The sequence below is a fragment of the Astyanax mexicanus genome, chromosome 10 (assembly GCF_023375975.1).
Source record: "Astyanax mexicanus isolate ESR-SI-001 chromosome 10, AstMex3_surface, whole genome shotgun sequence".
NCBI lineage: Eukaryota > Metazoa > Chordata > Actinopteri > Characiformes > Acestrorhamphidae > Astyanax > Astyanax mexicanus.
In genome coordinates, this window is record NC_064417.1 from 408885 (window position 1) to 429405 (window position 20521).

Below are 20521 nucleotides of genomic sequence, written 5' to 3' on the forward strand. Positions count from 1 at the left end.
TAAAGGGGGTTAATTCACTGTAAATATCCTTAAAAGCTCTTTAGCTTTATATGGTTTCCCATTTCTCATGATTTAAACGTCCAAAATATTTTTTACATTTTACAATAAAATGAACACATTTAGCTATTAACCCTTTCAGAACCTGCATCCATTTCAATAGACATCATTTATCGTTTCTTAATTTTTAAATGTTTTGTTGTACATACAGTAACAAACACTATTTGAGAGCTGTTGTTCCTTTAGAATAGACCACGAACCAGCCAATGAACAAGCTTAAAAACCAATGAAACAAACAGTAATTTGGCCCCACCCACTGCACTGGAAAAAGAGTGGTTCTAGAGACACTGAGGCAAAATAACCAATGGTTTATAAAATAAAAAGGTCAATATGAAATATAAATTATTACACACAAGCTTCCAATGCAATGGAAATTATAAAAAAGGTCTGAAAAAGTAGTTTAGTGGCGTTTTAAACACACAGTGCACTACGCAGGCAGTAGGGAGCTAGATGAAGTAGGTAGTTGATTTTATTCGGACGGACCCTTACAGGAAACACGCTGATAGAATTGGTGACGACTTCCGGGGAGGTGAATTTAAATCTACTGGAGGCTGAAATTATAAAAGAGCTGAATAAAGTGAATAAACTCCGCGCAGGTAATTTTATATATGTAATAATTATAATAACAGCTGTTCTATGATGCAGTGAGGAGGTTATTCTGTAGTTATTTAGGAAGATTTATCGCTGTTTGGGTTTAATAAAAGCGTTTCAGTACCGAGGCTTTAAAACTGCAGCTAGCCTAGCTTAGTTTAGCATAGCCTAGCATAGCATGGCTTAACAAAGATAAGTAAGAGATTAAAATACCAATAAAATATTCATATATGTTAGATAAAATATGTAAAACATCCTGATAATCCTGAACAACAGACTGACTAGCTGAAGGTGTGTTAATTGTTTTTAAACATACATATAAAACAGCTGTTTAATAAACATGTTTTTGCTATTTGCAGCACATATTACAAAACAAACTCTCTGTACCAGAATACATATAATATCTGCTGTTTTATTGTATTATTCTAGCACTTTACATCGTTTATATCGTTAGTGTTTATCACAGGCTGCATCACAGGAGTTTAGCTGTGTATTTTGTATTTATTTTTACTCAGATAAAATGACAGTAAAAGCCTCTTTACTTCACTTAAATCATAAAATCCACTGTTTGATAAACTAGCTAAACTAGTTAAGATTAAATTATATATATATATATATATATATATATATATATATATATATATATATATATATATATATATATATATATTAACGATTTGTCCAATGTTCAATTATTCAACACCCACTGCAATAAAGTGTTTTAGCAAGCTTTTATTTTTATCTTGTTCACAATCAGATCATAAGAAGCAATCTTAATTACAACATTGTTTTCTAATATATTCCAACTTTCTTTGGCTGAAATAACAAAAAAAAGAAATGTTAAACTTGCTGAAGCACTTTATTGCAGTGGGGACTGAATAATTTGAAACAGCACAGTAATTCTTCACAGTGTTGTTAAAACCTTTCTGTTAAGGTGTAAAGTCTACAGTGCACTCTGTGAATGTCTGAGTGACTGAATTGTGCAGATATTTAAATAGTTCAGTTTATTCTCACCTTGTGGTAAACCCAGCTCATGTTCCTTTTTTATTCTCTTTATTATTATAATTATTTTTATATTTTTTTCCAGACTGCAGATGGAGGCCGGCACTGAAAGCCTGTTTCAGAGAGTAGCAGTAAAACTCGGCTGGGATAAACCTGGCGCCCTCGATCGAGCTGAAGAACAGGTTAATATTAATATTTACAGATCTAAACTGAACAGTATTAATGTGTTTCAGGAAATACTGTTTATTTAGATTTCTTGTGTATTTAAATATGCGCATGTGCAAGTAAGAAATTGATTAATAGCAAAATATCAGTGTATTAATAGTTGTTGTAACTACAAAACTATTTAAAATGTATTAATCTCCTTAGAGGCAACAAACCTGATGCTTTTTCTCGAGTTGAAAAACAGTATAATATTATTTACAAATCAGAAATGTAACATGAATGTACTTTAAACTGTACTATTTATTATGTATGCTCTACTTTTTTATATAGATATATATTTGGTGATTGCTAGTTTAGTTTATTTGATATTTCTGATCTGAATTATTCGTTCTTGTGAGAAGAGAGTTCACACTTAAAGCTGATTCTTTTTATTTTCTTCTTTTCTTCTTCTTTTTTTGCACAGTTGAGGAAAAGCCTGAAGAGCCGGCGTCCGGCTGTGGCGAGTCCGTCTGTTTTGGGCAGAGACTCTTTACGCAAACCGCTGCTCTCAGACAGCGACAGCTCCGGAAAAGAGAATCACAGAGAGAAAGCAAATCAACAGATAAACCTGGACTCCAGTGATGATGAGTTTAATCAGAGTGAGTTTTGCATGTTGAGTTTGCAGGGAAGGACCTGAGGGTGATGATGATGATGATGAGGAGGAGGAGGAGGAGGATGATTATAATGTCCTGTTTTTCTTTTATCTTCTTGTTTCAGTTCTTGCTCATAGCGCTACACCAAAATCTGTTTCCAAACCAGTTTCATCTGCCAAGGAGTTCAGGTGAGAGTTTAATTTAAATCAGTGAAATGATGATCAGTAAAGTTCACTCCAGTTTAATTGAGTATTTAACCTGAATCAGCTTGTGTTTTAGTCTCTTGTGATCACTTGGGTCATTTTAGTATAGGGACAGGTCTCGACATTACGTTTAGAATAACTAGCTCTGAAAAAAATAGACACTTAAAAATGATGAGTTTCTTTGATTTTACCAAATTGAAAACCTCTGGAATATAATCAAGAGGAAGATGGATGAAATCTCAATTTAACATAAATACATTATCATTTATGTAATTATTTGGTGAAATTGATGTGTTGAAGCATCGTGGCAACAGAGCATTTAGGTGTGGGGTTGAACAGAAAGTACAGAAAATGTCAGATTTTAGTTTTAATCCTGGATTAATCCTAATCTCTCTCTGTTTTGTTCTGTAGGGAGCCTATCTGTGTTTCCTCCTCAGACAGTGATGGTGGTTTTGAGAACTGTAAGTTTATATTTTATTGTTGTTGTGTGTCTGTTTTCTCCTGCTGGCTGCAGTTGAACATGTTTTAACCCGCTCTCTCGTAGTTCTCAGTCGTGTAAAAACTCCAAAGGCTAAACTCAGCCTGCAGTCTGGGAGCGGAAGTGAAGACGGGTCAGTCAGAGCTCTGATATTAAAATATATTTATTTATTTATTTTATTAATATAAAGTCATAATTCTCATCTGTTTCTGTGTTCTTTTACAGACTTAAGCAGTTTGTAGTGGATGATTTGTCCCCCGATGATTTTGTTGTTGAGAAGAAGAAGCCGTCCGTTATTAAAGGTGAGATTTTAGGAAATCTGATGCTGCAGTTTTTAATGTTTACTAGTGTTGCCATAGCAACTGCCTAAAAAACATAACACTTTAGCAACCACCTAAAATATGTTAGCAACTGCCTAGCAACAAATTAGCAGCCTCCACAGATATGCTAGCAACCACTTACCACCTTAGCAACCACCTGGAACACCTTAGCAACTGCCTCCCAACACCTTTGCAACCACTTTAGATATGATATCAACCGTTTCGAAACACCTAAGCAAGCTCCTGGAATACCATAGCTCCAACTTAACAACACCTTGGTAAGCCATAGCAACAGCATAGCACCCATTTAGAAACTTCCTGTGATGCCAGAGCAACACCTTAGCAACCACTTGAAATATGCTAGCATCTGCCTGCCAAAACATATTAGCAGCCACCACAGGTATGCTAGCAACCATCTAGTGACTACTTAAAACACATAACAGCCTATCATATTACATATGATAGTAACTGCTAAGCAACCACTTGGAATACCTTAGCTACCACCTGAAAAATGTTAGCAACTGCCTAGCAACACATTAGCAACCACCACAGATATGCTAGCAACCCACCCATATAGGAGGCAACATCAGTGTTAGTCTTCAGTATCTGCAGTGTGTGTACGGGTGCGGTCCTGCTCTGTATAGAATTAATATTTATAATATTAATATAGAATTAATGTTTCTGTTACAAAACAGTTCAGATTGATCTCAGTTGATTTCAGATGTTTTAATTATTTATTTACAGGAAAAACAAAGACGCCCATACCTCCCAGGTCTGTGCAGAAGCTGGAGAAACCTCCTGTCTCTGAGTTCTGCTCCCCGGTGTTTCTGAGCGACAGCGAGGACGACAGTGACGTGGTGATCAGGAGCACCTGGAGGACGCGGCACAGCCGAGACGCGAGCCGAGACGCGAGCCGACCTTCCTCACGAAAAGAACTCGAACCCAGGACCACCTCGCGCTTCCCCTCACCTCTCACACCTGTTCTCACACTCACGCCTTCCTCAGCCCCGCCCACTCGCTCCGGGTGGCGCGACGACTCTGCGAGCTCTGAGGACGAGTTCCAGTCTTTACTCGACCGAATCCGGAAGAACCAGAAATCAGGAAGCAGCAGCACTAATGCGTCTCCCAGACCCCCAGCAGGTAAAATCAGCCCCGCCCGTATTAAAACTGCAGCACTCTGGGGCTACGAGTCGTCCAGCTGTCTAATGCTCTGCCACTATGATCAGGAGATCGCTGGTCTGGTTCGAATCCCAGTCATGCAGCTTGCCATCAGCTGCGGAAGTCCTGAGAGAGCACAGTTGTCCTTGCTCTTGCGCTCAGGATCCCTAAATTTAGCGTTTCTAAATTTCCTCTAATTCCTGTTTTTCTGATGTTTGCTGTGTGTTTTTTTTGTACAGAGCCTAAAGCTGCTACAGCCTGTGTGACTCCGTCAGTGCGGGTTCAGGAAGAGCGAGACCAGCGTCCTGCAGGAGGAGGAACTGCGGGGGACAGAACTCCAGCTCAGCTCCCCGTGAGCCGAACCATCAGCCAGACCGAGCCCAGAGGAGCCGCACTCAGCAGGTACAGGACTGAGGGTTAGACCTGTTACTCTGATCTGATTCAGGACATGTTCTGCATTAACTAGTATTAAAATGTGTGAGTATAGATTAGTATAGTATAGATTGTAGTCAAATAGTTTTATTGTCAGTACTGCATATGTACAGGATATACAGAGAATTGAAGTATTGATAATTGATAATTAGGGGTGGGTGATATGGCACAATATTTCAGGGTATAATATTGTTCATTATATTAAAAAATGTTGGTGATATTATTGATATCAGTGTTAGGAGTCCAGTCTCTATACTTCTAAACAACAGCACGATATTTCAGGGTATAAATGCAGTATATGAATCTACAACAGTGCTGAAGTGCAGACCCAGCGCGTGTGTGATTATTTTCTGTCTCTCTCTCTGACAGGGTGGCTGTGTGTAAAACTCCCGGCTGTTTCCTCCAGTCTCTCTCTGTTCCTGGCTCGTCGTTCTGCCGCGACTTCAAGCAGAAGAAGGAGGATCTCACCAAGAAGCTCTACCAGCTCTATAACAGCAGCGTGTTCGACAGCAAGGTCCGCATCAGCTCTTTATCTAAAGTGCAGATCTGATCATCAGTTTAAAACATGGTAATCGTACACTAAATAAATCTGATTCTATTATTAAATTATATTATTCTGATTCCCTCAGCTCCCCACAGACATGTCTGTTACCTGGAACACGAAGCTGAGGAAGACTGCAGGATACTGCATCACAGGACAGGAGCGCGTCACCAGTAAACGATACGCCCGAATCGAGCTGTCTGTCAAAGTCTGCGACTCTGCAGGTCATTTCCTTTAGTTTCTATTAGTTTCTACAGCATTATGTTTATATTCATTAATGAAAATGAAGTAAATAATGAAAACCAGAAGTGATAAAACATTTTTGTTACCTGAAATATGTAAAAATCGTAATTTTAAAAACTAAAATAAATAACTGGGACTAAAACTTTTAATTATAGATGGAATATCCTTTGTTTTCATCTTTGCTAATTTATTTATAAGCGTTGTTTCCACTCGAGCAGTTTTACAGCTGTGGTAAAGTGTGGGAACTCACCATCCATGACCTCACTTCTTGTTTACAGTCGCCACGTGAGCCGTAAAATAACGACAGAAACAACTGTGAGAAAGCTACAAAACAAATTATAACAAATAAAAACGATCAAATCTGCTCTAAAAACTCAAATTAAAACTAACCGAATTGGAAGGGAAAAAAGTGAAAAAGAAATAAAAATAAACCAATTGAAAATAATACTAGAACTAAAAAACTAAACTAAAACTAAGTATTTAAAAAAAACCGAATTGAAGCTAACAAACCCACTTTAAAAACTAAGTAAAACTATCTGAATTGGAGGGGAAAATGTCTAAAATAAATAAAATCTAACTAATTGAAATTAATACTAAAATGAATAAAAACTAAACTAATACTAATCATTAGAAAATATGTAATAAAAAAAACAAGCAAACCTGTTTTAAAAACTAACTAAAGCTAACTATTGGAGTGTAAAAAAAATCAATTCTAATTCACTTTTCTAAACTATTCTAACTTTGCTTCAGCAGTGATTTGCCTGGTTGTGTTATTAATATCCTTTTCTCTTTTACAGATCGGCTGAGGGACACGCTGGTTCACGAGATGTGTCACGCGGCTACGTGGCTGATAAATAACGTGCGGGACGGTCACGGACCGTTCTGGAAGATCTACGCCCGTAAAGCTACGCTGGCTCACCCTGAGCTGCCCATGGTCACGCGCTGCCACAGCTACGACATCAACTACAAATACCAGTATCAGTGCAGCCGCTGCAAAAACACGTACGTGACCCTCACTCACTGCTCAGCATGAGGTTTAATATTCATTTAGAAGTTTGACTAATTACAGGTTACAGATAATCTAATCTGTGTTTGCTTTTGCTAGTTTTTATTCGTTTTTAATTTTAGTTTAGTTTTTATTAGTTCTAGTAATATTTTCAGTTAGTTTAATTTTGTTTCTTTTTGACATTTTTCGTTTTTAAAGCAGGTTTGCTAGTTTTTATTTAATAATTTTAGTTATAAACAGCAAAACTTTATACAATAACGCACACGAACCTGTGTACTACCCTGACGTAATGTATCACACATGGTAAGAGCATACTGTAGCTGCAGCAATAGACAGATAGACGGAAGTTGTGTTTTTAAACAGCATTGTTTACCGTCTTTATGTGCTGAAATCTGGCCAAATAAAATCGTGTTTTTCCCCTTTATTGCAGATTAATATTCTAGTAAGGGTGAACCAGGACTTTAAGGGATATTCACTATTATATAACATGCAAAATTATGAAATTGTTGAGGTATTGTAACTGTATGTCTTGGAAACTGTCTTTTTACACCGTTATCCAGCTCAAAGTAGCTCCACACCTCCTTACTAGAATCCGGAGAGTCCTGATATTTTAAACGAGGCATTAATAACTAAAAAAGTGCAGAAGAAGCTTATTAAACACCACTGTTTACATCCTATAACACTAGCTTCAGCTCCGAGCACCGCCATCACTGTACTGATAATAACAAGCTTTTTGTGCACTTTTTTTATCATGTTTTACTATACCAAAAGTCCATTTTACACCAGAGTTCTCCTTTAATTCCCACTCCTGAATGCTGTGTTAAATCTCCCTCTGTGTTCTTCTCCAGGATTGGTCGTCACTCCAAGTCTCTGGACACTGAGAGGTTTGTGTGCGCTCTGTGCACGGGGAAGCTGGTCCTCCTCACGCCTGCTAATTCACGAGGACCCACACCCTTCGCCACGTTTGTGAAGGAGAACTACGGGCCGGTCCGGCAGGAGTTAGCCGGTCAGAGTCACGCCGAGGTGATGCGCAAACTCAGCGCCGACTTTAGCAAGACCCGCCTCAGCCAGAGCTGACCCCAGATCAGCCTCAGGTATTTTCAGGATGTTCTGCAGGTGTAATCTGTTAAACCTGTGAGGTATAGAGCAGGTCTGCAGATTTTAGTTCTGTTGTTTCCTCAGTAAAATATGAAATATTGGGCATTTATACTGCAGATCTCTGTTTACAGAATGAACTGGAATAATTAACTCCTCAGCAAAACCAGTAAAACACTGTGAATCATTATTTAACCAAGATAAAACAAGCCTGCATGGCTTGATGATGTCTGTATGGTACTGTGTAAAATTCTGGATGTTTGTTTTTGAATGTTTGTTTGTTTTTCTTCACGTTTTAATGTTGTGAATCTTTTTTAATGTTGTTTGTTTTGAATAAACTAAATACTTTTTCACATCTATAGAATCAGATTGAGTGGGGGGCGGGGTTTCTCCTGATTTTCATCTATACATGCAAACAGAATGCAGGTGTGTTGAGGATTAGTCAGGAAGAGATCATCAAGTAATAATTTCCTGCGTAGCGCATGTTTAAAAAAAAAAAAAAAATTATAATTATTATTAATTTTTTACATTTTATCCCACTTTTCTCCCCAATTTAGCTATACGGATTATCTCACCCACTCAGTTGTACTCCTGCAGTTGTACTGTAGCATTGCTGAGTAGCATCACAGCGCTAACGCTCGGAGGAAAGTGCAGCGACTCGGTTCTGATACATCAGCTCACAGATGCAGCCCTGTTGCTTATCTGCTTCACCCTAGGAGTGATGAGGGGAAGAGAGAGCACCATCTACTGTACTGTACCCACCCAGAGAGAGCAAGACCAACTATGCTCTCTCAGGACTCCGGCAGCTGATGGCAAGCTGCATGATTCATGATTCAGTGCCTTGGTCCACTGGACCTCTCGGAGCTGAAGGAAGTGCATTTTAACACAAATGAGAAATAATTTCCTGTGACAAAAACAAGAACTGCTCCTATTTTTTTATGCTTTAAACAGTAAGTCATACTGGGTTTGTTCTGTACAAAACACTTAATACCAGCGAAAGAGTATAAACAGGAGACATTCCGTACAAAGTGGAAAAATACGACCACAAGAACACTTTACAGAACTGCTGTGGAGTTACGATTCCCTTTTCCAAAAGCTCAGGCACACGACGAGATCAGCACACGTTAATCACACACTGAAGAACTCCCTGAAGATACGGCCAGAGGAGCAGCAAGCAGCACAGCCAGGCTAAATATCTGCGTACAGTTACAGAGAAAACCCTCAGAAAGGGCCGACGCTGAGGTCAAAACCTACCATTTACCACCAGAGGCCATTCTAGGCACTGCGGAAAGAAACGCTGAACTCAAACAAACAGAAGCTACAAGAGGAGACGGTCCTTTACCTAATCTGTATCTGTTATACAGTTTAAACACAGCTTCTCTTTTTCAGTGTGTTTTCTTTATTTTCATGATTATTTACATTGTAGATTCTCACTGAAGCATCAAAACTATGAATGAACACATGTGGAGTTTTATGTACTTAATAAAAAAAGGTAAAATAGCTGAAAAAAAAAACATGTTTTATAATCTAGTTTCTTCAAAATAGCCCCCCTTTGCTCTGATTACTGCTTTGCACACTCTTGGCATCATTCTCTCAATGAGCTTCATTTAAGAGGTGGCCACCTGAAATGAAAAGTTTTCCAACAGTCTTGAAGGAAGGAAGGAGTTCCCAGAGGTGTTTATTAGCACTTGTTGCTCCTTTGTCTTCTTCACTCTGTGCTCCAGCTCACCCCAAACCATCTGGATTGGGTTCAGGTCCGGTGACTGTGGAGGTTCAGATCATTTTTTATTAAGTACATAAAACTCCACATGTGTTCATTCATAGTTTTGATGCTTCAGTGAGAATCTACAATGGAAATAATCATGAAAATAAAGAATAAAGAAAATGCACTGAAAAAGAGAAGCAGAGTCCAAACTTTTGGCCTGTACTGTATAATGATGGGAGAATTACGTAGAATAATAAATAGAATAGTAGAATCGATTATCAGTGTTTACCTAACCCTAATTCCTGGAGCTCCTTGTTCCAACATATTCTTAACCATATTCTACAGCAGATAATTGGTCTTCTACAGATAATCCTGGTTCTGGATTGGCTGGCTCAGATACGGTACTGTTTAATGCAGGTTGGAACTAAACTAAACTGGTGTTGAAGTGGATCTTCAGGAGGAGTTTTAGAGATATCACTGATCTACAGATATCAGATTATATCATCTTTACAAAGACATTGTTATTTATCACACCTAAATTATCTTAACTTCTAGAATAAACTCTGGATTAATGTTTTTAATCTTTTAATAAAGTTTCTAAACGTCTCATTTTGTTAATTATTTAAGTATTAAAGTTCTGCTAATTTAAATGGACCCCATAATGCAATTTTCCACCCGTTCAGTACAAACAAGTCTTCTTCATGATCCGGAGAAATTCCTGCTGGTTCACTTCTCCATCACCGTCCCGATCTGCTTCATCAATCATCTCCTGAAAATAAGAGTAAAGAGCGGAGAAGATTAGATCAGACCTTCTCTTTTGCACGAGAGAATTGCAGTTATATAATAGGCTATGAGTGTGTTTTCACAGCTGAACCTTTTATCTGATTTTTATTCTCACTTTAGATGTGATGACTCTTTTTGGGCAGGTGTGAATACAGCAAATGTACTAAATTGAAACTGATACCAAGATACTTATCAAAGTTTTATAACAATTTATGATCAAATTCCATTTCTGCTGCTGTTTAATATTAAATCGCACAGAAATAATCACAATTCTGATCACATAATCTTGTATTTACTTTTCATGCTTCATCCTAGACAGGCCTAACAAATATATATATTTGTAAATATATAAGACTATATAAGGTTATAATAATAATCTGCTTGAAAACAAACCAAACCAAAGGTTGATTTGGACCATTAATATTAAATATAATACCATGGAAGAAAAAATAGAAAAAATTGTTTCCTTTTATTCACTTTAGTTTAATTTTGTTTTTAAAAATAATTTAGTGTTTGAGTAACTTGGGTTATATCTCCTCGCACTATGTGGGTTCTAGTCAGACTGGAGTTTCAGCCTTAAATTATAACTGTTAATTTACACAGTAAGAGAAAAATGTAAGTAAGGTTCTCTCACCTGAAGCTCCTCGTCGGTGAGGTTCTCTCCGAGCTCTTTTGCGACTCGCTTTAAGTTACGGAACGATATCTTTCCAGTTTCATCGTCATCAAACAGTCTGAAGGCCTTTAGAATTTCCTCTTTTGAATCTTTTTCAGCCTAAAAGAGAGAAACTGGCAGGTAAACATCTGGTAGACACTAATTTGATTTTTATTTCAGGATCAGTATAAAAATCTCACCATTTTCTGGGTCATGATTGTGAGAAAGTCGTTGAAGGAGATCTTGCCGGTTCCGTCTTTATCCACATCTGCAATCATTTTCTTTATTTCCTCCTTTTTGGGCTCGAACCCGAGAGCTCTCATGGCCACCTGCACCAAAAAACCTTCATTTAATGCTACAAAAAAAGGAAACTCTTCAGGTACACAGAGTATTTAAAATATAATGACGTTGCTCTGCATCTTTTTTGTTATTTCAGTCATTTCTCATTTTCTGTAAATAAATGCTCTAAATGAGAATATTTTTATTTGTAATTTGGGAGAAATGTTGTCTGTAGTTTATAGAATAAAACAACAATGTTCATTTTACTCAAACATAAACCTATAAATAGCACAATCAGAGAAACTGATTCAGAAACTGAAGTGCTCTCTTGCTATATATATATATATATGAATGTATAAATAATTAAATTTTGCTACAGTATAATAATTATTATTATTATTATTGCAGGTGATATTTTAAAAACCCACCTTTAGCTCTTTCACCTCGATGTGACCGGAACCATCAGTATCAAACAGCTCGAAAGCTTCTCGGATCTCCTGCTTCATCTCCTCGGTCAGTTCGGGTTTAGGGCTGGTTTTCTTTCGGGGAGCCGCGGCTCCGAGAGACGGTCTCTTAGCGCTGGTGGCCTGTTCACAACATCATCATCATCATCATCAGGAGGAGGAGGAGGAGGAGGATGGGTTATAGCAGGAGATACACACCTGATCATCACAGCTATAGGCCAATAAACACACACACACAGAGCGCACAGAACCCGCTGCAGCTCGCGCATCTCCATCATTTCAGCAGATTATTACAGTATACGGATCTGCAGCATCAGCACCACTGCAGTAACTCACCATCACACGCGCGAGATCACCGACCAGAGTTCAGCAGATCAGCACAGACTGATATTCAGTAAAATCCTCTTATTTTAGATTAAACTGATCCGAATAAATAAATCACACAGATATAATAAATATATCAGACCAACATCACTGAGCATCACGACCCCTCCGCGCTCTCAGCATCACCCGCTCCTCCCCGCTCTAACACTGCGCTGCGCTCTGATTGGTTGCATGATTTGCCTGGCGCTGATTGGTCCTTGCTCTCTTCCGGACCACCTTCTCAGGAAACGAATGAAAAGTATAATATTACTATTATATAATTTAGGCTTCTTATGGGAAAAACAAGCCTGCCAAATCAAGAATAAATAAATATATAAATAAACACAAATAAATACATTAATGTATAAAACGGCACATAAAACCATAACCAAATAACCAGTACATTAATAGAACAGTATTTTGTACATTTGCACAGTTAATTCCTTATATTTCTGCATGGGTAGCAATAGTTAAAGTTTAAAAATACGCATATATAAATGCAGAAACATAAGGAATAAACTGTACAAATACAAATAAAAAGAAAAACATATTTATTTATTCATATGCTGCATTTATTAATTTGTTTCTGACTTTGGCAGTTGCTGATGTACTTCAATGTTTATAAAATATTAACTAATATATTTTTTATTTTTATTTTCAATAACGTTACTTATCAAACTTTAATAGAAACCCTCAATATATAGGCACGTCATATCAGGCAGAAAATTGACAAAAATGCCTGCCTGTTAAGGGGTTAATAAAAATATAGCATTAAACTAGTTAATGGGTTTCAATAGGGGTTAATACTTTTGTAAAAAAAAAAAAAAGGATGTGCCTAAAATAAAACGTCTTTTATAATAGACTATCCCAGTACCAGATAAAATGAGAGCACAAAATATACTTAGACGTTTCTTTAATAGACCACTTAATTTATTTTATTTTATTTTGTGTAAATAAATGAAATGTGTATAAAAGTCTCTGATCGGACCGCCTCTAAAGGCGTGGTCTGTTCTGAAGGAGGCGGGCCGTGTGAGAGTGCAGTTCACTGATTTGACCACTGAATGGTGTAATTTGACGTCACTTCGTGCTTATTGGTCAGACGCGTGTGTTGGCGCGACAGCAGAGACGGAGATTAGCCAATAGCAGCGCTTCTGACTCTCTGCTGACCGTGTTGATATAGGTTCTGTAGTCTCGCGGGTTCAGGTGAGAGGAGTTCAGGTGAGTGGAGGAGTTTATAAGACTCAGTTGTTTATTAGGGGTAAATCTTTTATTTTTAGGATGTATTTTAAGTTATTTTGTGTAAAACTGAAAGTCCTGATAGCTTCATACAGAGATATATAAAGATATAATATATAAAACTGTGTTTTATTTATTGTTTTATATTTACTAGGCTGTATTTAATCCACCGATCAAAGAAAATAAATCAGGCATGGCGACCCGGATCCGCTCGGTGAGTTTAATTCTGTATTTTTGGTGTTTTAAGTTTAAAAATCATGTTAAAGTAAACTGTTCTTACCCAACGTTTAGCAACTTTTTGATAATGTTAGAGGTAAGTCTGTAACGTTACAGAAAAGTGTTCCATTAACGTTCTTAAAACGTGTGCCATAAGAACGTTTTTAGAACGTTTCTCACATAACGTTACAGCTAGATGAGTACAAACATCATGAAAATGTTAAAGTAACATTCCCAAAACTAAACATTATTACGCTGACACAAAGTGACATTACAGAAACGTTACCAGAACGTTTAGAAACGTTTTAAAAAAGGTCCTAATATGGTTAGCCTGTAACTTTACAGAAATAATGATAAAAGGACATGTGGCATAAAAATGTTTTTGCGTCACAACATTATTTAAACGGTTGTGACAATGTTCCTAGCTAGATGAATACTAACATCATGGAAATGTTACAAGTAACATTCCCAATACACATTGGCAGTTATTATTAACATAACGTACATTTTTATATGCAGCTATATGACTCTGAATATATGAGTGTCTGTCTGTATGACTGCATGTCTGTCTGTCTGTCTGCCTGTCTGCCTGCCTGTCTGTCTGCCTGATCACTGGGTTCCTGTTTTCTCTCTCCAGAGCAGTAAGAGGTGTGCTGTGGTTGGAGGATCTGGGTTTTTAGGGAGGCATCTTGTTGAGAAGCTGGTGGAGAAGGGCTACTCAGTGTCTGTGTTTGATATCAGACAGAGCTATGAGCTTCCTGGAGTCACGTTTCATCAAGGAGATCTCTGTAACAAACAGGTAACCTGCTCTCAGACTCACAGACTCTCATAAAATACACAAACTGACAAAAAAAAAAACAATTAAAACAAACACAAAATACCGTATCTGTGATACGTAAATTATTGCAGATGTGGTCTGTATGAGAGGTTAAAATGTTTCCCTATACTGCTCTGTAAAAAGACTCTCAGAGGCTACTTTTGGGTAGTGTACCTCCTGGTGAGAAATCGTTATCTTCTAGATGTTCCTCTAATAACCTGGGGGTCTCGAGGGCCATAAGGGCGAATTGCCACGATCAAGAACCCTTTTTCTCTATTGCAGGCCTGCAGGACTAGCTAAAGAGTGAAAAGACAGGAATAATCATTATTTAAAATGTGAGGATTTGCCCTGAGATTACAAGTGCCCTGTAAGAAGAGTCTCGGAGATTACCGGTACTTTTAAAAGGTGTACCTCTTGGTGAGACATTATTTACAGCTAGAAACGCCTCTACAAGGAACTCAAGACATTTTGCCCAGTTGACCAACTTTAAAAGGGCGTCCAGTTGAAACATATTCCTACAAAACCTCCTTTGTGCAGTATTTTTTGTCAATAAGTACATTTATCTGTTTATCTGCTTTTATGGCATTTAGATCATAATTACACACATTTTCTTCATCTTTGTCTTTGTTTTTCTTCAGGATTTACTCGTGGCTCTGAGGGATGTATCGTTAGTGTTTCACTGTGCCTCTCCTGCACCTTCTAGTGATGATCAGGCTTTATTCCAGAGGGTGAATGTTGAGGGAACTCGCACAGTCATCCAAGCCTGTCAAGAAGCCGGAGTACAGGTAAGATAATCCTAAGGTGATCAGTTCAGAGTTGACGTAAATTATATTGATTGGTCTAGAGTGCTCTGATCCTGATCCTGATGTGTTTTTTGCAGAAACTGGTTTTAACCAGCAGTGCCAGTGTTGTGTTTGAGGGAACCGACATCAAAAATGGAGAGGAGGATCTGCCTTACGCAAAAAAGCCTATCGATTATTATACACAGACCAAAATCCAACAGGAGAAGGTGAATATGCTTTTTTTTAATAAATAAAATCTTTTAAGATTACACAAATACAATTTTGGTTCATTTCACCAATAATTCAACTAATAATTTATTTCCAGGAAAGTCCTAAAACAATAAAGCTTGACTTCTAGAGCTAAGCACAGCACTTGAGACTGAAACATCAGGGCTTATCCTCACCTTTTGTATAAGGATTATTTCTCTCTTTTCTCTCTCTAGCTCGTCCTGCAGGCCTGCAATAAAGAAAAAGGGTTCCTGACCGTGGCAATTCGTCCTCATGGCATCTTTGGCCCTCGAGACCCTCAGCTGGTTCCTATACTTGTAGATACAGCCAGGCGAGGCAAGATGAAGTTCATTATTGGGTAAGTGAGACAGATTTCACTTCTTGACAGACAGTTAAGATTTATTTTACAGCTCCAAACCTAACTCAGAATATAGCCATAGGCAGGGCTGTAATAGGGCATATTTTCTGATAGGATTCTGATTACAGTTTTGTTGTTTATTTGTCTGTATTAACAATCACAGAATTTAATGGGTCATTGTTTAATAGGGCACCTCAGGGCCCTAGGCAATTTATTGTTGTTTTGCCTTGTTGCAACGAGCCTGACCAAAGAATAATGTTAATAATTTTTATTCAACTTTTGCTAAGAAATCCTATTATTCATCACAATAAAAAAAAATCACATTACTCACCTTTAACCTTTAATCGTCAAAATGTCTTTCCCTTGCCAAAAACTAAAAAATCATATTTATTAGACCTCATATTTATCAGTAGCAGATAAGTTTGCTGCATAAATTCCTGCAAAATGTGAGGTACTCACAATGTTGTTCTATTAGTATTATTATTAATCTGCTTATTCTGTCTGAAGCTCTAAAATCACACAACACTCTTCTCAGTTTGATGCATTAAGCTTCATAAACACTAGGTGGCAGACTGTTCTCAGAGACGATGGTGAAAAAAAAAACTGACTGTTTCTTATTTTTCAGTCCTTTCTTTCCTTTAAAGTCTAACCTTAAAACAGATAAGATAATAGATTTTATTTGGTAATGATAAAATGATCAATGATCATTTAATAAATTATTAAAATCATTGAGTTAATAATAAATAGATAATGCATATTGCACACAAAATGATGCATTTAAAAATGCATTTAATGGTGCAGTTTAAACAAATAATAATAATGTTTAGAGAGAATCAAATGAAATTAAACTCAGACTTAGAAAAAAGCAAATCAAATCATCATTTCTCTGCATCCATGTCCTGAGCGTGATCAGATTTGTGAGGCTGGATTATTTGCTGAATAGTGTGCGAACACGAGCCGAATCAGAAAGTGATGGAACAGATTCCATTATTTTTCTGGCCTGGAGGAAAAGATCAGATCAATATTTGATATGTGGAGAGAGCTAATTTGACTGCCTTCATCCATTAGACTGCACAGGGGGGCCGCGGCTGGACATTTCCATCTGGAGAGATGATGAGGATCTTCTGTGTGATTTATTTTTTTTGCAGAGATGGATCAAACTTAGTAGACTTCACTTTTGTGGAGAATGTGGTTCACGGTCACGTCCTCGCAGCTGAGTATCTGAAGCCAGACTCCCCACTCTGTGGAAAGGTGTGTGGAAAATCTGTATACAGTAGGAGACATCAGTTCCTCATGTAATGTTTTTATTATTATTTATTTCCTACATTGTTGTAAATGAATAGTAAAGTGATCTATCAGATGATGAAGGAACACATGATGAATCATGTAGTAACTTAAAAACAGTGTTAAACAAAATAAAATACTCTTTAGATACTCTTATCTGAGGAGCTGTTTGTTAACTTGTAGTTTCTGAGGCTGGAAACTCTGATAAACTCATCCTGTACAACAGAGGAAACTCTCGCTCTTCTATCCTTTCCTGGGGTGGTCCTGATGAGTGCCAGTTCCATCATTATAACGTTTTTTGATGGTCTTTTGAAGTTCTTGAAATTTGTATGTTTGTTTTTCTTTATTTAGTTAGGAATTGAGTAGCTTCTCATAATCTGGATTCGAACATTACTCAAATATTCACTATTCACTGTATACCTGTAACTCTACCTCTTCACTACTTTACTTTAACTGATGCTCTCAAACTTTACATTAAGAGACAAGAAATTCAAGTAATTAACTCTTGATGAGTTCAGCACAGCTGTTAACTGAAAGCCTGAATTCCAGGAGACTCTACCTCATAAAACTGACTGAGAAAATCCAGCAGAGATGTGTAAAACTGATCATCAATCAGATAACTCCAGATTATTTTTCCTGATTAAATAGCCAGTGAAGTTTAATGTTTTTCAATGTTTCATGTCCAGTAGATCAGGTGAAGTTGTGGCATCAGGATAGAGATGTTTTAAAGCAGGGAGTTTATTTCCTGAAGGGCTGCAGTTCAGCACAGGGTGGTGATGTCATACTCAAACACACCTGCATCAACTCAAATCAATTAATTGTCAGTTTCAGGTGGGTGTGTCAGGTGTGTCTCAGATGTTTGCGTATGAGAATCACCATATTGTGCTGCGTTTCAGGCCTTAGAAATAAAATTAGACACACACAGAAAAACTAGTGTTTTTTAAATATGAATGATACAGGATGGTGTGTTGTGTAGTGTGAAGTAGATATATGTTCACAAATAAACGTTTAATCATCAGTAGATGCCAAAATTCTCCCTTACTGGAAGCTTACTCAGAAAAAGCACGCGCTAGGTTGTAGGGTGTGGTGGGAGTGTTCTTGCTACTGGGAAGAAATTAGAAATGAATGGCTAAAATTAGGGAGGATATTGGAATAACTGTAATAGTTTTGATATACAGGTTTGATCTATGCAGTTATGAAAATGCGGAGTACTGTATGGACAATTTATTATTTTTAATGCAGCAAAATTAAAGGCTGGAATAGAAATATTTCTAGAAATATTCTGAGTTTATACTACTACTACTAATAATAATAAATTGCATTAAGGCCTAGAAATCTGTTAACAAGGGATCTGTAATGTAATGTAAACATGTTTACAAAATATTTGTTTTGCGTTTATCAGATGATCAGTATTGATTACGGTGATCTGGAACTGCATCAGTGTTGTGTTGGATTTCTTGCTTTAACTCTAAACACCGTCGTGTGGTTCTTATTTCCTCACAGGCTTATCACATCACCAACGACGAGCCAATCCGCTTCTGGGATTTCATGTCTCGGGTTCTGGTGGGTTTGGGTTACGACGCCCCTCGATACCATCTGCCCTACAGCCTGGTGTACGGACTCGCCCTGCTGCTCTGGCTGCTGACCCTGCTGCTCCGCCCCCTCATTACCATAAAGCCCACCTTCACCCCGATGCGCGTGGCCCTGGCTGGAACTCACCACTACTACAGCTGTGCACGAGCCAAACACGACATGGGCTACAAACCACTAGTGAGCTTACACGAGGCTATCGCTCAAACTGTAGCCAGCTACCCTGATCTGAGGAGGGGGGCGTAGTGTCGGATCAGGTCCAGAGAGAGTGAGAGAGAGTGTGAGATACAGTGAGCGAGAGTGAGATACATTGAAATACAGTGAGTGAACTTGAGTGAGAATGAGATACAGTGAGAGTGAGATACAGTGAGAGTGAGATACAGTGAGTGAAATTGAGTGAGATACAGTGAGAAAATAAGTGAGAGTGAGATACAGTGAGTGAGAGTGAGATGCATTGAGAAAGTGAGTGAGAGTGAGATACAGTGAGAGTGAGATACAGTGAGAAAATAAATGAGAGTAAGATACAGTGAGTGAGAGTGAGATACAGTGAGAGTGAGATACAGTGAGAAAATAAATGAGAGTAAGATACAGTGAGTGAGAGTGAGATACAGTAAGTAAAATGAAGTGAGAGTGAGATACAGTGAGTGAAATTGAGTGAGATACAGTGAGAAAATAAGTGAGAGTGAGATACAGTGAGTGAGAGTGAGATGCATTGAGAAAGTGAGTGAGATACAGTGAGTGAGAGTGAGAAGCAGTGAGATTCAGTGAGTTAGAAAGTGAGATTAAGTGAGGTAAAGTGAGACAGTTAGTGAGAGTGAGACACAGTGAGTGAGATACAGGGAGAGTGTTTCTGTCTGTATACTTTATAAACTCACATCAGATATTTTAGATCTATATTAATTGATTAATTCTGATCGGTGTGATCTGAGGCTCTGTAACTCTGAGCGTATCTATGCTCCTGTTGGAGACTCCGCTGCACAGTTAATCTCTGTGATTAATATTCTCTGTGCTGATGTTCCTGAAGCGTAACGTGGAGGGAAAGCTGATCTGTGATCAGGGTTTTTGATGTGTACTCTCAGCTGTACTCACAAAAAGCTCCTCCTTCTGCTGAGATTCCTCCCTGTTCTTATTCTCCTGCAGAGAATTCAGTCTGAAATGTTCTGTATTAAAGAAGTTTACAGTAAACAGACTGTATTAATAACACAGCACTTCCTTACTTAACACACCTCTCCGTATATTTAACATGTCAATGTTCATGTAACTATACCACCTTTTCGAAAATGAATTGAAAGTCATACAAACACAGTTCTGAGAATATATATATATAGATTTTATAAGAACAATTGTCTTGTCAGTACAATTAACAAATAAATATATTATTGTCTTTATAATCCTTTTTCCTGTTTTTGTGTGTACCATGAACAGTGCGGAGTTCTTTTGCCCGGGGCAATTAGGAGACTAAATATATTTATAAGAATTTTTGTTTTATTTCTTTAAATTTTTTATACAAGTGTCATGATATGTCTTTGCAAAAAACCCTGTAAAATAAAAAAGATTAAAAAAAAATCCCCTGCAAAATAAGAAAAGATACAAAAAAATCCACTGTTAAAAAAAGAATAAATAAATAAAATAAAATCCTGTGTAAAATTAAAAAGATATAAAAATGTCCCCCGTAAAATTAAAAATAATAAAAATAAATAAAAAAGATAAAAACAATCCCCTGTAAAGTAAAAATTAGATAGAAAAATAAAACAAAAAAAATCCCCCGTAAAATAAAAAAAGATAAAAACAAATCCCCTGTAAAATAAATGACACTTTTTGAATGAGAAGTAAGTAAATGA

At 37.3% G+C, this 20521-nt stretch overlaps 3 protein-coding genes across 5 annotated transcripts; 2 read left to right on the plus strand and 1 right to left on the minus strand.

The window, feature by feature from the left end:
* Positions 1-530: 530 nt before the first annotated feature.
* Positions 531-8886, plus strand: gcna (germ cell nuclear acidic peptidase). Of its 3 annotated transcripts, XM_049484208.1 has the most exons (14): positions 531-653; positions 1736-1832; positions 2279-2453; positions 2572-2635; positions 3062-3111; positions 3195-3261; positions 3354-3430; positions 4193-4588; positions 4846-5008; positions 5408-5552; positions 5668-5803; positions 6620-6824; positions 7677-7922; positions 8481-8886. In XM_049484208.1, the coding sequence occupies exons 2-13, from the start codon at positions 1743-1745 to the stop codon at positions 7903-7905; spliced, it is 1797 nt and encodes a 598-aa protein (XP_049340165.1). In that variant the 5' UTR covers positions 531-653; positions 1736-1742; the 3' UTR covers positions 7906-7922; positions 8481-8886. The 3 variants fall into 3 exon arrangements, with proteins under 3 accessions (XP_049340165.1, XP_007228501.3, XP_015457409.3); XM_007228439.4 differs by lacking the exon at positions 8481-8886 and having other exon boundaries at positions 7677-8278; XM_015601923.3 differs by lacking the exons at positions 531-653; positions 8481-8886 and adding an exon at positions 836-939 and having other exon boundaries at positions 7677-8278.
* On the minus strand, positions 8844-12330 carry cetn2 (centrin, EF-hand protein, 2). Its single transcript, XM_007228438.4, has 5 exons — positions 12143-12330; positions 11771-11929; positions 11264-11392; positions 11046-11183; positions 8844-10397 (listed from the first exon to the last, which is right to left on the minus strand). Exons 1-5 carry the CDS (start codon positions 12143-12145, stop codon positions 10308-10310), a joined length of 519 nt encoding a protein of 172 aa, XP_007228500.1. The 5' UTR covers positions 12146-12330; the 3' UTR covers positions 8844-10307.
* A 978-nt stretch (positions 12331-13308) lies between these two features.
* On the plus strand, positions 13309-20071 carry nsdhl (NAD(P) dependent steroid dehydrogenase-like). Its single transcript, XM_007228436.4, has 8 exons — positions 13309-13387; positions 13560-13619; positions 14259-14420; positions 15077-15223; positions 15319-15447; positions 15664-15806; positions 16955-17057; positions 18594-20071. Exons 2-8 carry the CDS (start codon positions 13599-13601, stop codon positions 18924-18926), a joined length of 1038 nt encoding a protein of 345 aa, XP_007228498.1. The 5' UTR covers positions 13309-13387; positions 13560-13598; the 3' UTR covers positions 18927-20071.
* The last annotated feature ends 450 nt before the right edge of the window (positions 20072-20521 follow it).

What these genes read in the sequence shown, in the direction of transcription:
- nsdhl (XM_007228436.4), top strand. Translation starts at nt 13,599, where the DNA reads ATGGCGACCCGGATCCGCTCG. An exon ending in CCAAAATCCAACAGGAGAAG is followed by an intron (nt 15,448 to 15,663) that starts GTGAATATGCTT and finishes TTCTCTCTCTAG; the next exon opens with CTCGTCCTGCAGGCCTGCAA. An exon ending in ACTCCCCACTCTGTGGAAAG is followed by an intron (nt 17,058 to 18,593) that starts GTGTGTGGAAAA and finishes ATTTCCTCACAG; the next exon opens with GCTTATCACATCACCAACGA.
- cetn2 (XM_007228438.4), bottom strand. An exon ending in CAATCATGACCCAGAAAATG is followed by an intron (nt 11,184 to 11,263) that starts GTGAGATTTTTA and finishes TCTCTCTTTTAG; the next exon opens with GCTGAAAAAGATTCAAAAGA. An exon ending in TCACCGACGAGGAGCTTCAG is followed by an intron (nt 10,398 to 11,045) that starts GTGAGAGAACCT and finishes TCTTATTTTCAG; the next exon opens with GAGATGATTGATGAAGCAGA.
- gcna (XM_049484208.1), top strand. Translation starts at nt 1,743, where the DNA reads ATGGAGGCCGGCACTGAAAGCCTGTTTCAGAGAGTAGCAGTAAAACTC. An exon ending in GGGAGCGGAAGTGAAGACGG is followed by an intron (nt 3,262 to 3,353) that starts GTCAGTCAGAGC and finishes GTTCTTTTACAG; the next exon opens with ACTTAAGCAGTTTGTAGTGG. An exon ending in GAAGCCGTCCGTTATTAAAG is followed by an intron (nt 3,431 to 4,192) that starts GTGAGATTTTAG and finishes ATTTATTTACAG; the next exon opens with GAAAAACAAAGACGCCCATA.